A 20,593-nucleotide genomic window follows, 5' to 3' on the forward strand; every position below is an offset into this window, starting at 1 on the left:
TTAATATATGGTCCCACTGATCGACACGCGGTATTCTTCATTGCTTTATTATTTATTTCACCGCGTGTGTCAGAAAATGCTCTATTATTAATGTCAGTAATCAATCATGCATCAGAACGCGTAAAGATATTTTCAAGATAAAGAAACACAAAAAACCTAAAAGGAGTCCAATGACTCGGAACCTTCTTTACTCGGTACCTTATGGCCCCTCTTAAAGGCCATGAACGTCACCAAAGAGGCAAAGACGAGTCTTTTGGGTCACTACGGGCTGTGTTTAGTTTCAAAGAGAAATAAATTATCAAACGAAGGGGGTATGGTTGGTATGTGTGCTTTTGAAGAGAGTAAAGTTATAATTTTTTTTTCATAAAATAGATTTTATTTTCAAAAAATCATTTAGTAGACAAAAAAATGATTTTTTAGACAAAAAATATCAATTTTCTTTTTAAGAAAATAGTTCTCACTTATTTTTTTTATATTAAATAACACAACATAACATAACATGTTATTTTATTTCTCTTTTTTAGAATTATCTTCTATATCACATTAGTGTGAAATACTGATAATTAATTTTTTTAGAACTTAACTGATTATTTTTAATAAAAAAATTCTCTAAATCATACTTTTTTTATCAAACAAAATTTGAATTTGAGAATTCACTTAAATAATATGAATACAAACGACATAAGGATGACAATGATATTACAATCCTTGCCCCTTACACGTAATTTAAAAAACATCTCATACCCAAACCGTTAATAACTTTAATAAATATATTCTTCTTGCTTATATCTAAATGTGCGTATCTTGTTAGTCGCACTTCAATTAATTATGAAAAATTAATAAATAAAATACTTATTAAAATACAATAATAATTAAATTAAAATTTTATTGTCAATAAGATCTAACTCAATTCATCAAGTAGTATGTGAATGATTATAAATCTCCTTATCTTTCATTCTCACGGATAAAAAAATTAAAATCTTATCCAAATATCTTTATAAACTATAATAATTATAAAAAAATGAGAGAAAAAAGTAAATAATGAAGGTGATATTTTGTTGGAATTAAGGAATGTTTATTCATCTTGATCAAAAGTAAGGAATGTGATGTATCTTTAAATAAATAAAGATGGTGATCTATTTCTATAAGAAACATAATTTTTTTTAATTAAATAAAGTGATGTATGACTTAACAAATAAAGATTCAACGTTATTTAAAAAAAAAAATTGATGATTAAGAAACGTGATCTATGTCTCATTTATTATTATTATTATTGATAGGGTATGATACTCATGCACGTAACTGTACTATTAAAATTTATGTATAATTATTTATGTTCAAGTTTATACTTATTAAATGGGTAATTGTCCTTATCATACATAATTTTTGCATAAACCTATCAGAACTACACAGAATTCCTATCCCTACACATGTTAGTTCACCAAAGACGAGTCTTAGCCACGTCAAGTCGAGAGTGGGCTTTATCTGTTTTTGTCGTAGTATATATTAGAGGCAGTTGGTTTGGATACCAAATATTTTCACTTAGCAATATAGATGAAAGAGTTAAGATATTTTTTACCTTTTCTTTAAACACAGGATATCGTTGTGACTCATACGGATTAACGATCACGATGAATTTTTTTAATTTATATTAATTGATGATCCATATGAATTGATACTTCAAATAATTCATACTGATCAATAATTTGTATGATTTTTATTTTAATTTTTTAAAATAATTAAAATTTAAAATTTATATTTATAAAATTGCTAAAATTATTTAAAAAATTGTACTACAAAACAAATTAAAAAAATATATTTACAATTTTGTTTTTTTAAAAAAATCCTACAAATAAATAATTTGTATGAAACGATTAATAATATGTAAGATCATATAGATCAGCAATCTTTATGTTTTTTTTTAATTACGCACCTCTTTTTCTTTGATGATGAGAAATCATCCAATTTCACTGTATATTCATAAATAACATACTTACACCGCCAAATACAACAAACGCTTAAAATAGGATACTAATGAAAGAAAATTATACTAAAGGTGTGAGATTTTAAGAGAAAAAACAGTGTTATTTATAAACAATAATACCCATAGACATTTTGAAAATGTCCCAGTAAAAACGCTAGCTGCCTCGTATGCCTATATTATATTATGCTACTGTTGTTAACAAGTCTTTTCATAAGCCCGATTAAAGAATTAAAATTAATTACGAAGATGAAATTTTAATTTTATTATTTTAAGTTCTAATTTTAATTATAAAATCATATCAAAATTACTGAAGGAACTATACTTAAGTTCAGCCCTTATTCGGGATGTCTATGAGGCACGGGGTAATGGTTTCTTCGTATTCGTCTCCATTTATATTAGCAAGTTTTCATATGAATAAGGAGTATTTATGGATATTTGGGAGTATTTATGAACTTAAAATCATAAAGAATAATTATTATCATATAATGTCATTATGCGTTTATCCATTAAAAAAATATTATGAAATAGTAAAAATAAATTTTATCTCATCTTAAGTAAAATAAGAAGAAAATTATGAGGGGGAATGAGATGGAGAAAAAAAAGTAAGTAGGCGTTTTTTAATTATTTTTTTTCTTGAGAATATGGACTAGTTGGTGGTTGCTTGTGATTCTGAAAAAAGATTTGAATAGAAAATATTTAAAACATATTTTTTTTTCTCTATTTTCTGTTCAAGTATTTAAAAACAGGAGATACTTAAAAATGAGGTGAGAATTTTAATTTTTATAATTAAAAAATCAAAACAGAACAAGGAAAAAAGTACAAGTAAACGATTCTTACGGTTGACATGCATGCATATATGACTTTGAGGGCTTTACAAACAACAAAGTTTGTGTTTGAGAGAAGATTGAAATGAAATGTTGGTGATCATGGGAAACGGTGGAGGAAGGAGGGGAAGGTGTCAGAGAACACGGTTAATTTCTAAGACATGCCAAAGCTAGCTCTATTTCTTTCCTTTCAATTTCTCATAGCCGTGTTTACAGAAAACGGAGACTCAGGCCAGCATCCTATAATGTCGTGGAGATGAAGAAACAACAACTTGTTTGTCCATTTCAGAAGCCCACAATTGAAGATGAGACAGAGAGACATGCATTCATCTACGGCTCCAATTCACATCATCAATTATAGTCAAAATATAAATATACTCAAATTTAATTAATGATTTTAAAATAATAGAGATTATTTTGTGTAAAACTAATATGTTACGTGAACTATTATGATAAAATTAATTTATGTTAGGTCATTTTAATTTTAAATAATTTAATGGTCATATTTATTTTAATGTTTCTGCAGAACTTTATTTTTCAAAAATTAAGACAAGATAGCAAAGTTATATGAATATAGTATATGTTTAAATAAATATTTTTTTTTATAATAAGCACTATATTTTATCTCATCTAATGATAATAAAATGCATATTAAACATAAACTAATATTATCGTGTTCAATTCTCTGAGCTTTACCAAATATTCATTTTTTTTATCAAGTCTCTTATCATGTGTCCCAAATGAATCTGAAATTTAATTTAGATAACTAAATTGGAAAAAGAAAATGCAAGATATACAATGGAAATTTACAGTTTGAGATTTTCAATGAACTTTTTTCAAGATATTGTGGATAAGCCTATAAAAAAAGATTTTTTGGATAACCTTTTAATAGTAACTAGGGTTGTATTGTGTACAGTAGGAGTTAGTAAAATACAAGTATATGTTGCAGTACAATCAATGCAAGTATATATCCATGTCTTCTAGGGATGTTAATAATATAATTTATAACTGTTTATGATTTTTAATATATTTTCTATATTTTTTATCTTACAAATATACCTATATCTTATAAATATTTGTGAATATTAATGTGTATTATGTAATTTTATATTCACATATTCCTTACATCATTTTAATTTATGTGAACACGTATTTAATCTTGTCCATGGTTTGATTCAGCATAATAAAATAATAAATCGAATAGAATTTAACCAAATTGGAAATATTCAACAACAAAAAAAATCAATTTATTATTTATTATTATCTTATAAAAAAAGGTTTTGTCGGCAAATACCATGTGACAACTCCGTATTAATTCTTTTTTCTGTCAAAATATCACTAGTTTTTGTTTAATTCATACAAAATATATAAGTATGATAATTAAGATAATTGCAAATTCTTTTTTCTGTCAAAATATCACTAGTTTTTGTTTAATTCATACAAAATACATAAGTATGATAATTAAGATAATTGCAAATTCTTTTTTCTGCCAAAATATCACTAGTTTTTGTTTAATTCATAAAAAAAATATAAGTATGATAATTAAGATAGTTGCAACAAGTATATGTTTTGGTTGAATCAATACATTAAAGTATTGCTTTTTATATAGTTTTTTATTTTATATAATTGAATAACCAATTAATTAAATTTTATGAGTGTCTGTTTTATAATCACAATAATTACACAATCAGTTACCAAGTGATCAAAATATTGAAAAAATAATTTATTTAATTATGATATAGTAAATTACAACAATAATCATTATTTAAAGATTCTAACTAATAATATAATTATATATTTTGATTTTATAAAACAAATATATAATTGGTAATCTTCTAACATATTTCTTATTTTACATAATTAGCTTAAGCATGTTTTTAGTTTCGTAAAATAACTAGTTTTTATTTTAGTTTGTATATTTATTTTATTTCATTGAAAATTTTACCACTTAACTATTAATTTCACTTTATCATTCAAGTTTTTTCCCCACATATTCTACTATTATTTTTTAATTTTTTTCCCCATATTTTACCAGAGAAAGTCAAAGCAATCATAAACAATTTAAAATGAAATTAAACAAAGTTTTATCTAGCATAAAGGGCTATTTCATTGTAACCAACTAAGTTTCAAATCTTCACTAAAAAGATATTCACGTTTAATGATGAACCATGTCTCAAATAAGATTCAATCCAAACAAATATACTTATAGAAACAAATGGCTAATTTGATTAAACCTCACTAATTTTATGGATTTCTTTACCTTGTTGAGTTTTACCAATTCAAAAATTACAAATGAAAAATAAAATTAAATATGCCAATAATGGTATCATCATCATCCACTTATATTTATATTGAGTATGTGGATATGGATTATTTTTAGAAGAAGTGTATATAGAATTGATATTACTCTTATACATTTTTTGATAAACTTAAATGATGGAAATAAAATCAATTAAAAACTTAATGAATTGAATTAAGAATGTGTTTGGATAGAAAATTTTAACTGAGGAAAGTAATTTATCAGAGAATTTGAATTTCTATAATTTAGAATTCATTGTTTGGATGCTTTTTATGAAGAATTTAAAATTTTGGAATTTTAAAACAGAATTTTAAACAATTAAAAATCTAGAATTTCAATTTCCTTTTAGAAGATGAGAAATTGAAATTTTCTTCTTAGAATCTTCTTATTCAAGAAATACCGTATGAGCTCTTAAAATATCGATCGAGTGCAAGCATAGAGAAACACGTATAACTAGCACACCAACCATATTTTCTCTTTTTTTTTCATCCTCATAATTTTTTTTTATCCAAACACAAAATTTTGAAAATAAAAGAATTTCAATTGAAGTATTTGGAATTCTTAAAATTTTAAATTTCTCAAAATTTTAAATTTCTCCATCCAAACACACTAGTCATTTTAAAATCTTAAAACACCAAAATAACATAATTTCAAATCATATCTTTTTAATTAGAATGTCATATCATTATTTCAATCAATGTAAATGGATAATATCACTTTTTTCTATTAATATATTTAATTTATTTTTCTAAAAACGACAAAATAAAATCCTTCAAAACATAAAATATTAAAATAAAACTTTTAAAACTTAAATAAAAAAAATAAAAAATCAAACATAGAACAAAATTTCACATGCGTGTATATATATAGTTAGTTAGGAGTATGGGATGGATTAAAACGAAGAGCTAAAGAAGATTTTTCAACTAAAAGGTTTTTAGAAAGGTATTACACGTGATGGAATGCAGATAAAATTGGGGATAAATAACATTAGTAAGCTCTATCAATCAATTGCTTGATCAGGAAAAAAAAATATCAAAGAATTTTGGCATAAAAAAAATGTTCAAGAAGCTAAGCAATATTTTTTTTCCTGGAATGGAACCAAATCAAGTAATAAAGGAGCTTGGAACAATAAGCTTTGCTCTTCTCGTCCTTGTCCTCTTAAGAATGAAACAAGTCAAGTGTTGTGAATGAAAAATTTAAACTCAATCCATTTCTGTTAGTAATGGAAAAAGTTGTGTAGAATCTATCTATCTGTTTCACCTTTTTTTTTACTTGTATACATGTAAAATTTTAAATCACATCACTTCAAATATGTTAAATTAGCTCATTAAAAATATAATTTATTTGTAAGTAAAGTCCAGATTGATTATTTACTCTTTTATCCAAATTTTATTTTGAAATTCAGTTTTAAATGAAAAAAAAGGTTATTTTCACTGACTCATTTTATAAAATAAATTTCATCCAAATTTAAATTTTTAATTTGTAAACTTTAATCTTTTTTATCAGTCTTTAAACTTTAATCTGAATATATACTATAGTATTTTCTTTTCAGCAAGAAATAATAAGTAGGAATAAATAAGTCAATATGAATATTAATCATAAAACAATTGTCAAACATTTGAGTCACGTTCATATATACTTCATAGAATGACATTCATGTGCGTGTAGCAAGGACAAAAGTTTAACAGGAATGCTATCAATACAATTTAATTTCTAACACTTTTTTTTTTGATAAATTCTTTTATTAGTTAAAACTTATTAAAAACTATAAAATTATGAAATAATTCCCTAATTATATGTAAAACTCGCAGAATTTTGTAAATTTAATAAACTTCACAAATAATAAAAAGAATAGCGTGTCAAACAATGTTTTCCAAACATTTCTCAAGTTTAATTTGTAGAATTGTATTACCTGGAAATCAGATCAAAGAAAGAAAGAGGGCATGATGGTCCCACGCATCATATTCGCCTCCTAAATCAACGGATGAAAACGCACGACCGGACAAAACCAGTTCAACCATCCAAATTCGCGATTCTAAATTACATTATTTCGCATTTAAAATAAAAGAACGTGAAGAAAAAGGACGTCACTTCCTCGCCACACCCTGCTTCGTGAATCTTAGTGCATCAAGATCTCTGTCTCTCTGCAATCGAAAATGAGCAAGGGACCGGGTCTCTTCACCGATATCGGCAAAAAATCCAAAGGTGAACGAACACACTCTGTAACAATCTCCGTTATTGTTTCCACAGCACTTTATTGAAGCAAAAAATCAAAAATAGTTTGCTAAATTGTTTTGATTTGTTGTTATTTCTTATAGATCTTTTGACTAAGGACTACAGCTCCGATCAGAAACTCACCGTTTCCTCCTACAGCGTCTCCGGAGTGGTAAGCTCTTCGAATTTCCATTACAATCATTCTATTTTTGCATTAATTACATTTCTGTATACGAGGTCTTGTGGTCAAGATCTACTGCGATGCTATATACGTAAATTAATTTATTCGCATTATGAGGTTGCTGATGACCGCTGCTCGTTCCTTTCAAAGCTTGATTACCTATTGTATTGACTTGTTTTCATACGAATGATGAAGTTGCATCCGAAAATTTGATTATCTCGAGTTCTTTTTTTTTTTTTTTTTGTATTTTAAGCGTATTCCACATTACATTGTTAGTATGTTAAGTTAATCCGTATTGTGTAGACGGATTCGATGGTGCAAAATTAAAATTAATAAAAGGAAATCGAGGATATTAGATGCGTGGTGACTTGCTTCACTAAACATTCTTCTGTCAGAATTTGTTTTGTGGCGTTCTATTCATTTTGTGGATTTTTATTTTGGCTAACCGCTACTCCACTATGTCAAAAGAACGAGACTGGTTTTCAAAATATGCAGTCTGACATATGAGTACCTATCAACTATGAATTAAGTTCTTTCATTAGAAGAAAGGGGCATTTGGTTTTCATAATATGCTGTCTGACATACCAGGGATGTCACGTGTCAACTATCAATTAATTAAGTTCCTTTATAGTGCCATAAGAATGGAGCATTTGGTTTTCCTAATATGCAGTCTGACATGTGAGTCCCTATCAACTATCAATTAATTAAGTTCATTTTACAGAAAAAAACCTTTATCCTATTGTAGCATGATTGTTTTATCAAAATGCTAATTTATTGGATGACAACTGGGGAACAATACTGTTTAACAATACCTGGAGTAAAAAATGTGATTGTGTAGAGCTTATCGGATTGCATTTAGGCTTGTGCAGAAGGGTTTTGATGCCATCTAGCATGAGCTGGGGGCAAAATATAAGGGTGCAAGAAATGGCATTCTCCTTGAATGTGTGTTTGGAATCAGAAGTAGAAGAAATGTAGATCCAGATGTGGAATCTTGTTAAAAAATATTTTAAAAAGGGGATATTATCAACAGTCATTGATTGCTGATAGAAGTTATGCTGCTGGTTTTACCATTTTTGTGCATCTTTCTGTACTCAGGTTCAGAATTTTGATATATACTACTAGCACTAGGTGTTACAAGCCATGAATTTCCCAACAAGTTGTGCACCTTTACTCATAAACTATCCAGCGACTGGAAACATGACTTTGGTGCATAAGAATGGCTGATAATAAACTGCAGAGGTTGATAGAAAATGTATGATGGTTGAAATTTTATTTCTGAAAATCTAAGTGATTAAAAGTATATAATTAAGACTGAGATAATTTAAGATTGACTACTTGGGTGAAGATAAGGTGATATTTGGATAGACTTAAAGGGGACATACTTTCAATGTCAAGTTGGGTTGTATCTGAATGCAATTACTGTTTAATTTAAATAATTCATTCATTTTATTGTTATTCCTTTTTTAGTATTATGAACACAAACTTTTCATAATCAACAATAACATACTGTGCATGAATATGAATTTATTCTTAATGTCATATTGTGGTGGGTTCATGCTGAAGCTGATGCCTTACATCTAAGTGACAGCTTATATATATTTATATATATGGGAAGGGTGTCTATTTGCAGTTGTATGTTTATGTTCATTTTTAATTCTTGACTTGCCAGTATAATTTTTGGTTGTCAAGGTTGCTTTTGTAATTCTAGGAGCAAAAGATGCATAATGTTCATTTCAATATGACTTCTTGCTTTTTCTCCTTTCAGACCCTCACTTCAACATCTGTGACGAAAGGAGGACTCTCAACAGGGGATGTGGCAGCACTGTACAAGTATAAGAACACTGTTATTGATGTTAAACTTGACACCGCATCAACTGTGGGTTACTTTGTCTTTTGAGGTTATAATAGTATATTTTCTTGAGTAAATCATCTTATTTACGTACTCCTTTTTTTCCCCAGATCTCCACAACCCTCACATTTAATGACGTTCTTCCATCCACCAAGACTATTGCTTCATTTAAGCTGCCTGATTATAATTCTGGCAAGGTACATAAACATGCATCTCCTGGCTGGGAAATTCAACTAAACTAACTGCTGGACATTGTTTCTGAAAATTTATCTGATTTGTTTTTGACAGTTAGAGGTTCAATACTTCCATGACCATGCTACCTTAACAACAGCTGTTGCACTGAAGCAATCCCCTGTCATTGATGTTTCTGCCACAGTTGGTACCCCAACCATTGCTTTGGGTGCTGAGGCAGGCTATGACACTTCATCTGGTGGTTTTACAAAATACACTGCTGGGATTAGTGTCACGAGACCCGATTCTTCTGCTTCAGTAATCCTGTAAGCTTCTTTTACCGTAAGAGATGTGTTCCAAATTATCTAGCTATCACAATCATGTTGAAAGCTAACCAATTGATTCTGAACATGTACTTCCCAATCAGTGGTGACAAGGGTGACAGCATTAAAGCATCATACCTCCATCATCTGGATCTATTGAAGAAGAGTGCCGCAGTTGCAGAGATCACGAGAAAGTTCTCAACAAATGAGAACACTTTTACAGTAGGAGGGTCTTTTGCTGTTGACCCTCTGACACAGGTCAAAGCAAGGCTCAACAATCGTGGAAAGCTCGGGGCCCTCCTGCAGCACGAGATCATACCAAAGTCAGTGTTTACTGTTTCTGGTGAGATTGACACCAAGGCCCTGGATAAAAATCCCAGGTTTGGATTGGCAATTGCCCTCAAACCTTGAGGTTTTTATTCATTTTTTAGAAAAGTGATCGGAGTTCCAAACTTTATTCAATTTTTTTGGTGGCCCTTGAAAGGAGGGAAAATAATTAGCTCCACAGACGAGAGCATTTCTAGGCTCTTCATGAATGGATAAAATATTGAATTTTCAATAACTTGGAAGAGTGGCTTCTGTTTCCCATTTTTTTATTGAATTTTTCTGCGTTTCCTCCAACATTGTGGTAGGCATTACAAGATCTGGAGGTCCTGTTGTCTAGAAGGATTTTTATCGAGTGTACTTTTCTTACAATTCTATTTTCAATATTGTTTTCTTTCACTTGGTTACTTACAATCGGCTAGAAATTTTTCAGTGTATTTGGTTCAAAGAAGGGAAGAGGAAGGAGGAAAAAGGTCTGACCAACTTATTAAGTTCAAGAAAAGGGAAGGGGAGGGGAGGAGAAATATATTGTTGTGCTTCTATAAGTATTAATGGAAAGGATGAGAGTTAAAAGAAAGATTTAAGGAACATTTAGTCGGTACAACCTAAAAATTACCATTGGCCTTCCGTCTCCTTTAAATTCTTCCAATATTGGAAGATGGACAAAACTATGGTCCCTATGTTGTCTGTGCCCCTTGAATTTTTAGATTTCTCATTCAGTTCAGCTATTATTGCCTCATGATAAAAAAATATTGATGTTTCAGCTTTTTTTTTAAAAAAAAAAATAGAAAATTAGACTAGTTGCATGTCTTATCATTCAACTATCATAATTTTGTGAATTTTATCATCCAATTTTTTTTTAGCATTCTTCCATCACACTTTAATTTTTGCATATTTTACTTATGTTTGAAATGTGTATCGAAATGTTGGCTTGCCCTTAAAAATGATGTTTTGTCATTGGCTTTTGCAAAATTATTATTAACATGATGGTATAATATTTAAAAATTAAAAAATATGATAGTAAAATGTATGATAACTAAAAAGTACGATGATAAAATATCCAGAAAAAATTTGAGTGATAAAATACACAAAAATAATGATAATTAAACGATAAAGTTTATAATTTATTAATGTTTTGCAAATTTAAAGGTTTATTAATTAATTTATTCCACATATACTTCTATTTATGATAACCTAGATAATAATAATCTATTACATGATTACTCACATCATATATTAAAGGGAGTGTTTTAAACTAGATATAGAGTTTGAAAATTGTATTACCTCTGGTCATTTTTATAAAATTACATTTTTCTTATAAAATATATTAGAGCTAATATTTTTAGGTATTATTTTTATTATGATGATATTGGTGTAGAATATTTATTAATTTTATTGATGATTAATCTCTACCGAAAAATCTAACTTATCACCTTTAAGAAGACTCTTCCTTTCAATCATATTTTCTTTATTCATAATACTTGAATCTAAAATTTTGTTTAAAAGAATTGAATCATTAACGACTTAGATCAACAATCTTAAATATTAATAATTTGGTCCAAGATAAATTTTTTTTCTCTAAATTTGTTTACACTTTACATGGACATGTTAAAGTAGATGCAAATGGACACATTCCCTCAATCACATGTAAATTTTTTTTCCCTCAACAAGATTACTTAACACGGTTTATATTATAAATTTATTATATATTTTGTACAGAACCAGAATATTCTTTTTAACATGTTATGCTTTTAAAAATAAAAATTTTATTTAGATTAAAACATATTTAATTTCTTATTACATTATTAATGGAAATAAAAGTACAAAAATTACTTGCTACGTTTTAGTTTGTTGGTGAAACAATTACACTTAAAAGGAAAAAGGTTATAATTAAGTGCACTACATTTTAACTAGGCAAAATTGTATTTTTGGAGTTTTCCTATTTTGTAAAATCGTGCAATGTTGATCCCCAGGTCAAAATTGGACGTTGACCGTTAACAAGTGATGTTGATTTGTCACGTGTCACATTCTTATTGGATGATGATGGTCACGTACCAGGTTCTGATTTTACAAAATAGAAAAACTCATTTCGTGAATTAAATGACTGGAGGATCAAATCCAAAACTGAATATAAACTGGAGAGACAAAAATGCAATTTTACCTTTTAACTAATTTAAACCTTAGGTATACGTAATCTAATAAAAAAAACTACACTTATGTTGTAAATATCACACCATACATCCAAATAAGATGCGATGAAGTATCTAATTAATCCTAAATTATAAAAAATAATTTATCTTATGAATTTTTTTAATGTAATGGTTGGATTAATATTTATATATATATATATATATATATATATATATATAATGTTTGCGTGTGTGTATAATAGAAAAATATACTTGTTTTAAATATCATGTCATACATTAGAATGTTATTGTTTTTCTTCAATAATTACGCCACTCTACTCTGCTGTTATAGGTACTCATGTAGCATACAATATATAATCTACCAATAAGTTTAATATATTTAGTAAATAACCATTCCTTAAACATGTGGTAAACATACCTTTTAAATACGTGCATAGAAATTCTATCTTGAAGTCTATATATAAAAAACATTTATTAGAAAAATTCACTCCCTTGAATAAATGAGTTCTTCGACGAATAAAAATAACTTTCGGGTTAAGAGATGTTTGATTTGAGTGTTTATTTATTTATTTATTTATAAATAATTTCTATTTTTAAATTTTAGACAAAAGTATTTTTCCTGTTATTTTTATTTTCTTTTAAAAATAAAAAGAGAAAAATACTCGAACCAAGTTTTACCTAAAGATAGCTAATTTAAGAAAATTACAAGATATATATTCTTGGTAGGTTTAAGTAAAATACCAAACATATTATATCCCTTAATAACGATAAATTTGTAATGATATAAATTTCAACCAAATGGATACGTGGAACGATACCGCACAGAAAGATAGCGAGATTGAAGCTACATATTTAGTATATTTATTGTTAGTGGAAAATCTAGACCTAATCCGTGTCAAATCCATATCAATACAATAAATTGATTTATTTTATTATTTAATTAACTACAAATCATATAGGAAAGACGTAGAAACTACCAACAAAAAAATCCTAACATAAAGTATTACTACTCAAATGCAAACCATAAACAATTTAATCTAATTGGATAGTGCGTTTTATTTAGAAACAAGTTAAACAAAAAAGTAACAAAAAGGAAATTGAAGTAAAATCGATTACTGGAATTAAAACTATATCCATCCCAGACACAATTTTTAGATAAGGTCATCAAAACTGAAATCCGCAGGAAAAATACACACACAACTAACATGGCAAAGCATCTCACAATTTCGACATTTGATACCCTAGTCCCCTTTCTTTTTCAGGTTAAATCAAATTTTAGGAAAAGAAAATAATACCCTAACTCCTTGCAGAGAAAGCAACGTAACTCAAAACACTTGCAAACATACTTTTATCACATCAAAGCATTCAAGACTTCATATTACAGAGCCTTTGAAAAATGATCTATCATTACTTTCAAAAACACGGTCACATGGAGATTCAAGGAGAGTAACCTCAGTTGTCAAAAGGCAACGGAGAAACTACCGAGTTAAAAATTGCAACAAGATGCCCAGATGAATAATGACAAGCAAACATAAATATTATATCATCACTCTGAAAACCTACCCAATATTTTTATACAACTGAAATTGAACATCAAAGTGAGATTACAGTATGTAAACAAAACATATTGCAGTCCAATAAAAAAACATTGTGAAAGCATGCATTGTGATCTCAGGACTCAGGGCACCACTCAATACAATCACCTTTAAATGCACCTTTGCTTTGAGTCTTTTTTTTTAATAGAAATTTGGGAAGGACTGGGGGAGGGGGGCACTTTAAAAACGTGCATGGTGGAATCACCATAAATATTCCACGCATCAACAAGCAAATCTTACGAGCTTAAGACTATAATTACTTGTAAAAGGGTGATTGCACAATGATAAAACTGTCAACTCAAATTGCAGCAAAAATACCACCTAGTGCCTAAACCATAAAAGTGCTAAATGAGACCAATCTAAATTCTATTACTCGAAATCACATTTCCATCTTCAACCTATCCAATCACATTTCAACGCAGCACTCTAAAACCCATTTAATCCATCAAAATCGTGCAGAAATCTGACCGCACAAAGCGAAAACAGCTAAAAAAAACAGTAAACGCAGTAAACAATAACAGTAATAATGTCAAACATTTGATTAAATTAAACAAAACAGAAAGGCCTCACAATAGCGGAACCCTTAAGATCCAAACCACAAGACCCTCAAACTACTAAATAAAAAAAACACAAGAAACACTAAAAATAACCGAATCCAAGTTCCAAATAATAGCGACAACAAATGCGGTAAATAAAAAGTATAGCGAGGGTAAAAAAAGGAGAGAAACTAATCGACGGTCTGCATAATATCCTCAGGAGCGAACTTGGTACCCTTTTCCTTGTCGGCGGCGGCGCGACCCTTGGCCTTCCGATCGAGCAAGGATTTGCGGTCCTTGTCCATTCGGAGCTTGGTGACGACAACCTTGGAAGGGTGAATGCCAACGTTAACGGTGGAGCCGTTAACCTTCTCGCGGGTGATGCGCTCGATGTGGATGACCCACTTGCGGCGATAGACCTGGACCACTTTGCCCTCGCGGCCCTTGTAGGTTCCCCTTACGACCTGAACCTCGTCGTCCTTGCGAACCGGAATGGACCGCACGTTGTACTTTGACCGGAGATCGGTGGAGAGAGGCGCGCTCATCAGGACGCGGCGCACGCTCGACGGAGCGGTGAAGTGAGCCTTGCGGCTCTTGCGACGGCTTGAGGAAACCCTAGGGTTAAACTTCATTGTTTCTTGTCTCTCTCTGTGACGGCAATGAGAATGAAAGAATGAGTGCAGAAGAAAAACTGAGATTTGGGGTTTTCAACTTCACTCCTTTTCTTTTAATTTTCAAAATTTAATTGCATTTTGTGTCGTCTTGGATCGGGCCCTGATTATGACCGACCAAGCTACCCAATTTAATTGGGCCTGCAGGACCAACTTTGGTGACGTGCACTGCTTTTTATTTTTTTTTATTCTAATGAAGAAAAAAAATATTGAGAAAATATCTACTTGCTTTGTGTAATAGTGGTAAACAAATTTAGTAACACCATGCAAAGAATTAGAGGAATTCAAATTAATTTGTCGAACATTTGATGTATTAATAAAAACAATTTTTTTTAAAAAGTAAAAAAATAATTATTCAAATTTAAAAGGTTAAATATATATTTAAATCTATATAATTAGTGATGGAATTTTACTCCTAATGAATTTAATATCTTTTACAGCTTTTTGGGTGAATGAATAATGTAAAAGAGACCAATAGCCTCTAGGAAAAACAATATCATTAATCAATTTAATTGAATAAATTTTGTATAAAAAATTAATTTATAATGAAAATAATTTTACACTTGCCTTTTATAAAAATTAAACTCAGAAAAATAGAAACGTTAGGAACGGCAGAATGCATAAATAGCCTTTAAAGAGGAAGGAAATGGTTTGCCTTCGGTTATTGCATCTGATTGGTTTACTCATGAGACAACTAAGAAGGTTTTGACTTTATTGTTCATGAGTCACTGACTTTTTATTGCACAATAATTGAGTATAAAAAAAGACATTATAATATATAAGTATAAATATTATATATAATCATTTTTATTGTTATTTATCACCAGTATTACTATATAGTAACTTTTATTGCACCACTTTTTATGTTGACAAAATATTTTTCCATTACATGCGGGCATTTAAGGGGTTTATGATGACATAAAAATAGAAATGAAATAAGCAAAGGGAAATTGAAGCGGGCATTTAAGAGTCATCACATGTGGCGCATTAATAGGCTTCCGAAACCATATTTATGGCCTCCATGGAAATAACAGTAGAGCATTCAGACACCCCTTGAAAACCGTGTGTTTTCAATCAAAGCCAAGGTCCTCACCGATGAGATGAGGGGTTGGAACCAATTTGAGACCATCTACGAGGAAGAACAGGAGTTTTCTTCAACCTCCTCTCCCTTTCTTTCACCATCTTCCTCCTCTTCTCCTCCTCCTCCTCCATCACTCCACTCCATAGTCAATGCTTGGTTCAATTCTTTCTCATACTTCATTTTTCTTTTCCCCTGCCCAAATAATATTTCTTAATCTGCCCTCTAAAGTTTTTATTGAAATTATGATCAATTCATTCAGGTCTCTTGACTCCGGGTGTGAACCAGATGTCTTGATATGTGTTCAAGGAACCTCTTTTCGTCTGCACAAGGTTTGTCGATTCACCAATTAAATCTCAATCGCTCATTCATTAATTTCCTCTCCTCCCGTTTCTTTTGTTTTCCGTCAATTTTTTTTGTTTTTTTTACATTAGTAGTATATCTTGTCGTGGTAGTTTAGTTTTTGGATCAAAATAGTTTACTATAGCTGCAACCGCAAGTTTGTGACTTTTTTTTAGCAGTACACTTGTTTATCTTTTTTGTTTTCTTTAATACATGCAAAAATATGACTTGAATACAGTACAAAAATCCCTCAAAGAAAGTAAGTTTTAGGTGATAATGTATACTTTACAAACCCAATGCTGGATACTAATTTGTAATTTTGGGGTTGGTGTGAAAGTGTGACTTATCTAAATATGCATTTCAATTGATAGAATTTGACATGATTAAGAATAGTACTGCAAGTGGGAATTCCCTTAGTCACATTAAAAGGGGAGGTATGGCCTACCAACCCCTCGGGAAAATATCCTGCCTTCAGTAGCGGACATTCCAGCTAGCTCAAAATGTTTTTAAACGTAAGTATCAGTGCTCAACAAACCCATGTTCTTTGTTGAACACCCTTTGAAACCCAAGGGATAAAGTATGGTTCTTGCTCTTGCTCTTGCTCTTAGAATCAAATACAGACACCACATACAGTTACACAAACACACACCCAGATTAATTGTCATTTTCCCGGGCATAAAGAAAAGAAGACAAAGGAATCACACCACACACATATCATTTTCTTTTTGTTCGCTTCACAAGAGGTCCTGAGTCTCCTGACCATAATTCTATTGACTACTACACGTTAATTTTGCATATACTTTTTCACTTTTAGTAACGCTTTGCTTTGTCTGAAAAGCTCTGCTTTTAAACCCAGCAAAAGGGAACATTCCTTTAATCACATCAAAATATGTGCAACACTTTGTTTCATTAATTTGCTGTGATACATTGATAAAAATATTGAAATGACATGTCACATATATACATATATAGATTGAATACCTTAAATTCTTTCTCCTATTGTCGCGGCTTTTACTTTTAGGTTCGTTTGATATCACGAAGTTCATACCTCAAACGACACCTAACGGGAGTTTCTGACTTAACTCTCTCCCCGCCGTTAAACTTAACGGCCGAGACTTTCGCCGCGGTAGCCGAATTCTGTTACAGCCGCAGAGTCCACTTAACGCCGAGCAACGTTGCCGCCGTTAGAGTGGCGGCGGAGTTATTGGGCATGACGGGGGAAGAGAATCTCCGTGAAGTAACGGAATCGTACTTTGAGAGAGTCGTTGGCATTGGCGCGTCGATGGTTCTGCGTTCGTGCGTGGCTCTGCTTCCCGAAGCCGAAACGACGGCGTCGCTTGCCAGCAGGTGCATTGAAGCGTTGGTTTGGGAAGACGACGTTTCGTGTATGAGCGACGTCGTAGGAATGCACCCTCAGGATTTTCAAACGGTTTCGTATTCACTGAACAGACGGTTACCCAACCACGACGTTCTATACAAGATGGTTGATCTTTATCTTAAGGTACGCCACGTGTCATCTTATATCTTTTCCGTACACGTGTCACCATCTCATTTAACGCAATCGCATTACAACAATTGTAGATCATAACTTTTTCCTACATCATCTGCACAAGTGCACAACATATGTACTATTATCTCCTTTGCCTTTTTGAGAATCAACTTTTGACTTTTTTTTGTCGTTGAATCATCTGCACAAGTGCACAACATATGTACTATTATCTCCTTTACATTTTTTAATTTATTATTTAGATTAATCATATTTATTGACTTAAAATTAATCTTAATAAAATGTAAGACAAATCAATGCTTAAATTTTTAGGTTACATTGATTTTTAATGCTCAATGACTCATGTAATATAATTTATTACCTTTTTGTTTAAAGGCTAAGCTTTTGATCTGTTACATTTCTGACTGATAAAGAAAAGGCTAAGCCTTAGGGATATATATGAAGGTGACTGGGAAAGTGAAAAGAAAACAGAGAAAAGGCCACTAATTATTGATGAGAAAGTAATCATCATTAAATTAAAATATGAATGTATTTTTCATTATTCAAATTAATTGTCAAAATCTGTTATATGCAAATTAATTTAACTAAATAAATACACATTCAAAACCTCAAATGTAATAAATTAAAGACCAATTTAATAAAAATATAATAATTGGCACCTATTTTTATATAATAATGTTCCTAACTCGTAAGTTTATTCTGTTATCTTCCTACTTTTTCTGTTTCTTTGTCATATTTCTCCATTTTTTTTATTTTTTCTTTACTTTTAATTGATATTGTGATTATATTATTATTATTGATACTACTATGTTTTCAGTAAAAAAAAAGATACTACTATGTTTATTATTTATTAAATACTATATTATATAACAATTTTTTTTGCTAACTTCTTATTGATGTTAACCGCACCCACTTGGCACTTAATAATAATAATAATGAACTATATGGATATGTTTAAGATATATCAATTTCATATTACAAGTCATTTTGATATTTAAAAAAAAGTTTTTATCTTAAAGAACACACCATCGATGAAAAACACATTTGCAAAAGAATTTATTTGTATTAAAAATGAACCAATAATTACAGGATCACATAAAACATTTCGATCCGTTTATTGAAATATGTTTTTTTTAGATGTTCTTTCAATAATAGAAATTGTGAGTTTCTTATCTTATTAATCTAAATTGCACCTCTTAAAATTTCTACGATCCATAAAAAACCTAACAAAAAGTGTATGTACCAAAAATGTTCATCTTAAATTACTATAATTATCACTGATCTTTCGTTCATAATAATTTTTGTGAAGGAAAACAAGTGCCGTAAACTAACGGAGGAACAGAAAACGGAGATATGCAACAGCATAGATTGTTCTAAGCTGTCGCCACACACCCTCGTGAACTGTGTTCAAAACCCACAAATGCCGCTGAGATTCATAGTGCAAGCGATACTGATGGAGCATCTCAACACTCGCCGCTCCGTCACTGCGGCGGCCACCACCGGTGCACAACAACAACTGGAACGAACGACGCTAAGAGAAATTCTGCAGCGTGACACGGCTGATCGCCAAACGACACAGATCAAAGAGACCATGGATTCCACCTACTCTCGTATTCAAAGCCTCGAGAAAGAGCTAAGGGGAATGAAGAAGATCCTTCATGAACATCACCAAGCCGAGGGTGAGAAGATAAGGAATAATAATGTGTTGAACTCAGAGCGTTCCGCGAGTTTCCATTTCGATCCAGCAGATGCAGAGAGCAGTAAAATACAGAGGGGAGGAAGAGGGTCTGTTTCGTCTTCGGGTTTTGGGCTTGACAACGTAAGGAGGAAAAATAAGGAAGTGGCCGGGGGGATGTGTAATTTGTCTGTGGGATCATCATGTCGTCATGATAGCAAGACCCCAAAAATGACCAAGTTTTTTCGCCATAGTAAGTTCATAACTGGTCTCAAGAATGCTTTTCGGATATCAAATTCTACGTCAAACCCCTACTGAAGAAATGGGCGTATATGTCATGATTCATCAAGGCTGTATATAGGACTACTAAAGTTATCGTTCATGTAGTAATATTTAACGCATTTTTTTTTTATTTATGTTTGTTCCCATTTTTTTTCTTGCTGCTTTCATTTTTTCGCTAGATTCTCTTGGGCCATTGGCCAAACTGCCAATGCCAGTTGCTATTTTTTTTTTTTTTTCCCGTTAATGTCGTTTTGAACTATTATTTGAACCTAACACTTAATTTCATGCGTTAATTCGTTGAAGTATTCTCCACACGTCGTTATGTCTGAATTAATTTTAGAATATAGCTACGGTTGAAGAGATGTATTTATATTTAGCAATAAAACTAAAAGAGTTGTGTTAATAGCATGAATCATATGCGCATCCAGCATTTTTCTTATTTTATGCCTATCAGGTGTTTAATTTTATCACCGCTGTCGAACATATAGTAAAAATTTAATATTATGTCACAATTTAAAAAACTTATGTTTTACATTTTCTATACATGTTGCATAGTTATTAAACTTTTTTTTCTTATAGTACAGTTTT

The 20,593-nt window shown here is 30.4% G+C and overlaps 3 protein-coding genes across 3 annotated transcripts; 2 read left to right on the forward strand and 1 right to left on the reverse strand.

Moving 5' to 3' along the window:
- Positions 1-7,151: 7,151 nt before the first annotated feature.
- Positions 7,152-10,583, forward strand: LOC114422394 (mitochondrial outer membrane protein porin 2-like). Its single transcript, XM_028388729.1, has 6 exons — positions 7,152-7,312; positions 7,426-7,493; positions 9,268-9,378; positions 9,462-9,548; positions 9,640-9,848; positions 9,950-10,583. Exons 1-6 carry the CDS (start codon positions 7,264-7,266, stop codon positions 10,254-10,256), a joined length of 831 nt encoding a protein of 276 aa, XP_028244530.1. The 5' UTR covers positions 7,152-7,263; the 3' UTR covers positions 10,257-10,583.
- A 3,819-nt stretch (positions 10,584-14,402) lies between these two features.
- Positions 14,403-15,170, reverse strand: LOC114422402 (60S ribosomal protein L26-1-like). Its single transcript, XM_028388741.1, has one exon. The coding sequence runs from the start codon at positions 15,080-15,082 to the stop codon at positions 14,642-14,644; it is 441 nt and encodes a 146-aa protein (XP_028244542.1). The 5' UTR covers positions 15,083-15,170; the 3' UTR covers positions 14,403-14,641.
- A 933-nt stretch (positions 15,171-16,103) lies between these two features.
- LOC114422410 (BTB/POZ domain-containing protein At3g49900-like) lies at positions 16,104-20,307 on the forward strand. Its single transcript, XM_028388750.1, has 4 exons — positions 16,104-16,358; positions 16,462-16,531; positions 17,563-18,042; positions 19,358-20,307. The coding sequence occupies exons 1-4, from the start codon at positions 16,222-16,224 to the stop codon at positions 20,039-20,041; spliced, it is 1,371 nt and encodes a 456-aa protein (XP_028244551.1). The 5' UTR covers positions 16,104-16,221; the 3' UTR covers positions 20,042-20,307.
- The last annotated feature ends 286 nt before the right edge of the window (positions 20,308-20,593 follow it).

The sequence above is a fragment of the Glycine soja genome, chromosome 1, assembly GCF_004193775.1.
Source record: "Glycine soja cultivar W05 chromosome 1, ASM419377v2, whole genome shotgun sequence".
NCBI classification, from domain to species: domain Eukaryota; kingdom Viridiplantae; phylum Streptophyta; class Magnoliopsida; order Fabales; family Fabaceae; genus Glycine; species Glycine soja.